Raw genomic sequence first — 8543 nt, forward strand, 5'->3', positions numbered from 1 at the left:
GTTTTCAACGTGGGGTGGGGGGCTCCTTGAATTAGTGAATGGTTTCATTCATTCCGAAATTAAATTAGCTTTTGAAAAAAAAATATTTCTAATTAAATTTATAAATGATTCTAACATTTTTTAGAGAAGTGATTATGAAATAATTTCTTTCATCAATTCTGGCATTGTTTTTCTATCAGTTATGATTTTTAACAATTATGAAATTATGATTTTTTTCTTTCACCAATCTAGAAATTAATATTCTTAAACTATTTTTCTCACGAAGGAGATTTTCCGGATTTTAATAATTACGTATGCCTCTTCTTGGGCGAGTCAAGACAAAAAAGTCCGAGAATCACATGTGACACGTAGGCCATGCGTTGAAGAGACGTGATTGCTTCACATCTATCTGTTCTTTTACCAGTCTCTGTGGCTCCCTTAATCACCTGCCGTGTTCCCATCCAGGGCCGCAAGGGGGCCCATGATGTAATATTTCCACATATGTTCATACACAGACTGACGTTTGATTAACTACGGATATTTAAGTTAGAAACAACATAAAATGACTTCTTGCCTTGATTATTCATAATTTCAATCAAAAATTTAATTCGTCCATTTTTTTAGAGTTGAATTTTCTGAAGGAAAATAATTGAGTAAACAAAAACCAGAAAAAGACCACATGTTATTATAAAAGTATCAAATTTATTCATTGCATATATTCCACCTGGAAAACCACAGGTTAATTAATAAATAAGACACAACATCCACAAATTGTATCACAAATTGCGTTGATTGTCGAAATAAACGGCCGTCGACGACCGATCGAATAAATAACAATGGCGGGTGCCATCGAGGAATAAATAAAGTTTATACAAAACGGCGAATATCGTTCAAATATCGCTTTGGCATTCGTAATAAATAAGACGCCACGTATATAAAAAAAAACACAGAAAAATAAAACTAAGAAATTTTTAAGTGTCCTTGTTCGGTTTCATTGAACAAATTTTGTGTATGAACGCATTCCTCAGCCTTTAAATTGGGCCCGGGTCTGGTCTCTAGCATCATATTCTCCAGGTTCTTCATCCTACGAGTATATTGGGTGACTCCATCTCTTGTCGTGACTTTGAACGTTTCGAAGTACCAGCTTCTGGTACCGGTCGGTTCGTGAGAGTATAATCTAAGTGCTCAAGAAGATGGTAAATGTCCGTTCATCATGTGATGGTGCTGAGAATTTTCCAGGCCAGGTGGTACATATGCAGTGAGTTGCAGAACATCGCGATGAAATTGACGATGGCGCAGATCCCGTGGAACCTTCGGAATCTTTTATGCAAGGCGAAGTATTGAGGGCATTTCTTGAGTTCGGCCACAGAGTCAGTTTGATGGGTCGAGTTCAGTTTCTCTTCAATCGCGCTCCGTCTTTCCATGGTTTTAATCATGTCAGGGACGATGTATACCATTCCCAGCAAGTCGCAGGCGAAACAAACGCATAGAGCCCATTTCTATGTAAAGATAAAAAAAAATATTGATAATTAAAAATTGAGATAAAGTTCTAAAAATACACAGAAGTGAAATTTAAAAAAAAATTAAAATTCTAAAAATACACAAAATTAGAAAAATATTTATTGTTATAATTTCAGTATGTGTACTATTTCCGAATAACTTGAAATTTCGATTGCTGAGATTTGATTGATCTAGAACGAGGATGCTCATCCTTTTACGGAATGCGGGCCATTTCATTAATGTAGAAACACGGCGCGGGCCACTTGAGTTTTCTAAAAATGTGCCACGAGTCACTCAAGTGATCGGAAAGTGTGCCGCGGGCAATTTAAGTGATTTGGAAATACTCCCGCAATTCGAATTGATCAATAAAAATGACGCGGGCAGCTCAAGTTAAAAATATTTCGACACTTAAGTGAATTGTAAATATTTTACGGGCCGCTTAAGTTTATATGCGTTGTGAGCCCCGCAAGGGATCTGGAAGCGTGCCGCGGGCCACTCGAGTAATCTGCAAATGTACCACGTGTGCCACTTGCGAGAAATGATGTTGTACCTCGGGCCACTCAAGTGATTTGGAATTGCGTTTGAGATCTCTGAAGTTATGTGGATATGTTCCGTTGGCAGCTTAAAAAGTCCTAAAAATATGTCGCGAGCAACTTAAGTGATTTGTTAATCTTTTGCGGGCCACTTCAGTGATTTGGTAATATTTCCCGGGCCACATTTAGCCATGGGTTAAGCATGTATGGTCTAGAACGCTTTCAGTACAAGTCTGAGCTAAAAAGTACGCAGTTGCGTACTGCAACTCACTAAATTTACCGAATACAGGTGTGATAACCTAATCCTGTGTACTTTCCCGCCCACACAGTAACGCACTTCTTACGTAGTATGTAAGAAGACTGCGCAATACAACCCACGCGTTATTTATTCGTTCAACTTGTTGTTTGTTCAACTTGCCATCGGATAAACACCGAATTAATTGCCATTGGATAAAATCGTGATATCTTTAAAGAAAATTAACTTGTACTACGCAAATTCAAGGTGTTGTGTTGTTAAGTTTATCACTGGTTGACGTCACGTGATTATTTTTGTGAAAAAACAAAACAAAAATAACACTCATAAATTTATTTATTCTCACCTGAAGGGATAAGTCGTCGCTCGCATGTGTTGTGTTGTGCAACATGAACGTCCATAGAGTAATAAATCCGAGGACGGTGTTCAGTAAGAAATAGTTCGGGAATAACTGCCTTTGTACCATACCGAAGAGTTTTCTTGGTAGCCTGAAGAACAGAACGATTCCTGGAAAGAAAAATTGAAAAACATATTCATTATTCAGTACGTAAATGGGTTCTGTACGTGAATGAATTGAATTCAAACAAATTAATGCAAAATTGTCTTTAAAAATAGATTCAAAAAATTTCTTTTGTCCTCAGAACTTTTTTAAATTTTTTTTTTAATTTTAAAAATATAAGCGTTACTGGTTTCTTGCACTCGAGATACATAATAATATGGGGTTTGTGAATTATGGCAGGCGGTAGGTTGAGCATGTATGCTTTCGAGTGATGTCTGCGACCCAAATGTGGCCCGTGACAAATAAACAAATTACTCAAGAAAGATTATCAAATCACTTAAGTGGCACGTGGCACCTTTCCAGAGCATTTAAGCTGCCAACGGCACAAATCTAAGTAACTTAAGCGACAAAAAAAATCGCGTTTCCAAATCACGTGAGCGACTCGCGGCGTCCTTGTAAGTCATTTTAGTGGCTCTTGGCTCATTTCAAGATCATTTAAGTGACTTGAAGCTCATTACTAGATCACTTTTCCGCGGCACATTTTCACATCACCCGAGTCGCTCGAGGCACATTCCTGGACAACTTGAGTGGCCCGCTACACGTTTCCAAACCAATTTACTGGCTCGCTCTCCACTAAAGGTTGAGCACCCTTGTTTTCAACCATACATGACTCGCGGGTCAAATGTGGCCAAGCGACCTCAAATCTAATGTTGCAAAAATGAACTAAGTGCACAATTACGGGTGACTTGACGGGCCCGTGGTGCAGTTCCACATTGCTCAAGTGGCCCACGGAACGTTTTTAGATTTTCTAAGTGGCCCAAGACGTAATTGCAGATCCCTTAAGCGGCTCGTGGCACATTTACAGTTCACTTAAGTGACCTGTGACACAATTTCAAATCATTTAAGTTAACCTCGGTTGAGCTCCACATCACTTATATTACACGCCGATCAATTCCAGTTCACATTAGGCGTCCCGCGGCACATTTTCAGATCCTTTAAGTGATCCATGACACATTTACAGATCACGTAAATGCCTGCGTTGCGGTTCTAGATCACTTAAGTGGCCCGCGACACCTTTTCAAACCAATAAAGTGGCCCGTACTCTCCTAAAGGTTGAACACCCTTGCCCTAAAGCGATTGCAATAATGAAATCTGTTTTGATTATTCAGAAAGTAAACTAAGATATCCTAAAAATAATCCATGGAACTATTGACCGATGGTTCATCTGCTATTGATATGTTGACCAAAATAGCCCAATGCGCAGTAGTTTTCTTCTTTGCCAGAAAGAGAGGAAAGAAGATAATTGCACGACGCGTTCGCAATAGTTCTATTGCAGATAATGATAAATGGAATGATGAATGAAACTTATATATAGAAGGGAAAAAAAGATGAATTACCTGATATGAAAGTCATCCATATTTGCGTACCAAAATGCGTAGAGAACGAGCTGACATAGAGCAATGCTGTCAGTTTCGACGGTTGCCACGTAAGTTTTGGTTCAGATGGCAATACAATTAGAGCTAGGATCGACGCCAGGATGACTGCGGTTATATTTGCTGGTTTCGCTAATTTCACCAAGACCCTATATAATCAGAGAATTACTACAATCATTATTTTACTCTAAAAGAAATGAGAAAATATATCAAATACAGTAAAACCTCTGTTTTGCGGACGCACACGAGATAAAAAAAATTTATCCGTAAAAGAGGGGTGGGTGATCGTATCTGAGGGGAGGCTCCTGTCGATACTGTAAAATACACACAGTATTAAAAATAGTGAAGTGTGTTAAGTATTTGAAAATGAGAAATTTCTCTCTGCCAATACAAGATGCTGACATCAGAGTTACTAAATATTCAAACTTCAAGACAAAATTTCATTCAAAATAGCCAAAAATTACATCAAACATTAGAACCTGCGCTGTCATCTAGTGAGCACAGTTTGAACCAAAATTACAACTATTGGTGTCCACGCAGGGGTTTTATGATGAAAATGGGATCTGAGGGTGTCCGTTAAGCAGAGGTTCGAAATATATAATTTAAATTGGGTTTTTTGCCGGGAGATTTTTATTTCACCGTAAAACAGGGGTGATCACATAAGAAAGGTGACCGTTAAGAGGGGTTTTGCTGTATGTAAAACTTTTAAATAAAATTTTACATTTAAAATTTTAAATTAAATTTTACATTCCAAAAATATATAATACCTATACAAAATTAATAATGTATTGTTTTCAGGGAAAAGAAAATAATCCAAATATATTTTTTAATTCAAAATTTTGAATAAAAATATAAAATTCAGTGTTGTTGTTGTCTTTTTCTTTCCAATAACAATAGGAATTACAGAAAATAGTGGGTGTTTTAATGGAATTAATTTAATTTGTGTATTAGTTATTTATAAGAACGGAATTTCTATTAATAACCTTTTAAACGGAAGACGACTTTCTGTCTCGTGGTTGAATTTCTTTTCTTCTGTTTGAAAGTTTGTCGGAGGTTCCGGGACCCACAGACGCCATCCATATATTTCAAGGTAGGATTCGGGTAGACATGAAACAGTAATTAGGGTCGACGCATCACGCGAGACACACGCGATGTTGCGTGCAATGTAGTGTAGTGTAGACGAGGTGGAACGGCGTCTGCCCTCAAGAAATAGAAAGAAAAAAATTTCTTTCCTTTCTTTTGTTTCGGTTAATAGTTTCCAGAGAAAAAAAATATATTCTGATGCAACCGGTGAGAATATTTACATCGTCGAAATATACAATGAAAACGTCTGATATTCCTTGATTTTTCATCCGAATTAATCAATGTTTTGTAGAAAAGTTAATAAAGTGAAATTTAAAATTCTCATGAAAAAAAATTTAATTTTTTTAACAAATTTTATTTAAAAAAATAATTAATAAACTTTCCACAAATTTGTGTGAATAATAGTTATTATATTTTCTACAAACTTATATGAATATGATGAATTTCTTCCAATTTATTTCAATAGAATGACTTTTTTTTATACAATACTAATATAAAATGTAATATTCATCACAATGCAGTAAAATGAGCGTAACAATTTATTTGACAAATTATTTGGAACTAAATTCTGTAGTAAAACAATTAATATATAAGTAAATTTTTGTGCTTCAAATATGTTTTGAATTATTATTTTTTAGTTATTGCAATTCGATTTTTTGACACTAAATGCTTGGATTAACGATGAATTTTATTTTAAATTTAAATATAGAGAATAAAATAAAATTTATGTTTTGATTTACTTGAGGGAAAAATGCCATTTTTATGTAAGAATGAATGTAATAGATATATGGTAGCAAAACATATCTCATTTAAACTACGAATTTATGATTTCATGATCAAAATTTTAATTTTGTTTCATATTTTTTGACAGATTTTTTGATTGTTTATATTTAATCACTGAAGTGATCAAATATAAACTATCAAATATCACTATGAAATAAAACTAAATATCACTTATACTTAATATTTAAAATTTTCACAATTTAAACTACATTAAAAATATAAAAATTACATTTTATATCAACTATTTTAAGGTTCAAAGGCATAAATTAGGCCCTGCATAGTTTTGATTTATTTTTAAAATTATATGGAATAAAAATGAATGAATAATTAAATTTTGATGAAATTGAATATGAAAATTTTAATAAAATTGAATGAGAAAAATTGAATGAATTGAATGAGAAAAATTGAATGAATTGAATGAGAAAAATTGAATGAATTGAATAGATAAGAAAAATTGAATAAAAAATAAAAATTTAACAAATTGAATAAATAAAAATGAATAAATAAATAAAAATGAATAAATAAATAAAAATGAATAAATAAATAAAAATGAATAAATAAATAAAAATGAATAAATAAGAAATGAATAAATAATAAAAATTGAATAAATAATAAAAATTGAATAAATAAAAAAATTGAATAAATAAAAAATGAATAAATAAGAAATGAATAAATAATAAAAATTGAATAAATAAAAAATGAATAAATAAAAAATGAATAAATAGTAAAAATTGAATAAATTAGTTAAAATTGAATAAATTAGTAAAAATTGAATAAATAGTAAAAATTGAATAAAAAATAAAAATTGAATAAATAATAAAAATTGAATGAATTGATTAGAAATAAAAATTGAATGAATTGATTAGAAATAAAAATTGAATGAATTGATTAGAAATAAAAATTGAATGAATTGATTAGAAATAAAAATTGAATGAATTGATTAGAAATAAAAATTGAATGAATTGATTAGAAATAAAAATTGAATGAATTGATTAGAAATAAAAATTGAATGAATTGATTAGAAATAAAAATTGAATAAAATAAATAAATAAATTGATAGACTTACACAATATGTATCCGGTGCGGGACCATCAATTTAGCAATTACGGATTTGCTCCACATTGTTCCACTAGATAAACGCAAGAAAGATAGATCAAGGTGCGATATTGAACCGCGTTGTTGCGAATGTTGATCCCGAAGTGACATTGTCTTGCCGTTCTCAAGATCGTCGACTTTTATTCTCGACAAAAAAATAAAAAAAAAGTTCGAAAAGATCTCATTGCATCATCTCCTCCATCGTCGCTTCTATATAAACCGTCACGTCGGGGGGGAAGGTAAGGGGAAGGAAGACGACGAAAAAGGCGCGAAATTCACATGTGACCGTCTTCGAATGATGCGATTGGTTAACGCTCTTCTTGAGCACATCCTACTTGCCGTTGTTTGCACCAATGGATTTTTACGATGTTTGTAAACTGACGTAGAGAGCCCATTTTGAAACGTCGCAAACACGTGTTTAGAGATTTTTGATATCTGCGACGATATTATCTATAAGATATAAAATATGATTCGATTTTCTCTTTTTTTTCCTGAAAATATAAAATGAAGGAAACTTTCAAAATAATATTTTCCCTTTAAAAAAGACAATAGTTTTCATCCGATTGGTAAAAAATGAATTTCGAATATTTTTGAAACTGATTGAATTTTTTTTCTGTTAGTTATAATTCGATCAATTTCAATGAAGATAAATTGATTCATTTCATTGTCAAACAATTTTATTTTAAAATGTTTAATATTGCTTGCTTTTTTATGTTTTAAAATAATTTATTATCTTTCTTCTTAATTATTTTCTTTTCTTCGAAAAATATTTGCAATGAAATGAATAATTTATAAATGCCATAATATCTAGAATAAAATATTTAATGAATTTCCTCATTTCCATTCCTTATTGCTATCACTGACCATTAATTTCCATATTATAATCTAAACAAATATCAAAATTAATTTAAATAATATATATCCCCTGAAAAAGATCTTTATACATTACATTTAAACATGTATGCACGAAATTCTCACTGGAATTTAGAAGCAAGATTAGAAAAATTTAAAAGAAATCGGACAATTGTTCTCCAGTAAACACGAACATTGTTCCAAAGGCAAAACATTTCTGATTATGGCAAACCAAAATTGCGGAATTTACCACTTGTTCCGCAGATAATTTGCATCACGAGCATTGGAAGTCAAAGATTCTGAAATGTGCGAAAACTGGAGAAAATGAAAAATATTGAAAAATTACCAGTGTGAAAACTATATATCAAACGACGTGTTAATTGTCAGTAATCAAAGGAAACGTGTTTTCTCTGAATTCGAATTCTTAGCTCTTATGTTATTTTCATGTCTCGATGCTATGTATGCAGATAAAAAAAAAGAAAGAAATCTCCACCCAACAGCCCATGTAGTTTCAAACTGGAGCGTGGGTGATT

General features: G+C 32.5%; 1 protein-coding gene across 1 annotated transcript; it reads right to left on the minus strand.

The window, feature by feature from the left end:
* Positions 1–663: 663 nt before the first annotated feature.
* On the minus strand, positions 664–7296 carry LOC149082801 (transmembrane protein 205-like). The gene is made up of 4 exons (XM_089235962.1): positions 7130–7296; positions 4162–4346; positions 2612–2772; positions 664–1478 (listed from the first exon to the last, which is right to left on the minus strand). Exons 1-4 carry the CDS (start codon positions 7267–7269, stop codon positions 1191–1193), a joined length of 774 nt encoding a protein of 257 aa, XP_089092088.1. The 5' UTR covers positions 7270–7296; the 3' UTR covers positions 664–1190.
* Positions 7297–8543: the final 1247 nt, after the last annotated feature.

Source organism: Pholcus phalangioides, unplaced genomic scaffold, assembly GCF_987345545.1.
Source record: "Pholcus phalangioides strain wild (caught in Gottingen) unplaced genomic scaffold, Ppha-v1.0 ptg000009l_1, whole genome shotgun sequence".
Classification (NCBI taxonomy): Eukaryota; Metazoa; Arthropoda; class Arachnida; order Araneae; family Pholcidae; genus Pholcus; species Pholcus phalangioides.

What these genes read in the sequence shown, in the direction of transcription:
- LOC149082801 (XM_089235962.1), bottom strand. Translation starts at nt 7,269, where the DNA reads ATGTCACTTCGGGATCAACATTCGCAACAACGCGGTTCAATATCGCAC. An exon ending in CCGCACCGGATACATATTGT is followed by an intron (nt 4,347 to 7,129) that starts GTAAGTCTATCA and finishes CTGATTATATAG; the next exon opens with GGTCTTGGTGAAATTAGCGA. An exon ending in GCGACGACTTATCCCTTCAG is followed by an intron (nt 1,479 to 2,611) that starts GTGAGAATAAAT and finishes ATCTTTACATAG; the next exon opens with AAATGGGCTCTATGCGTTTG.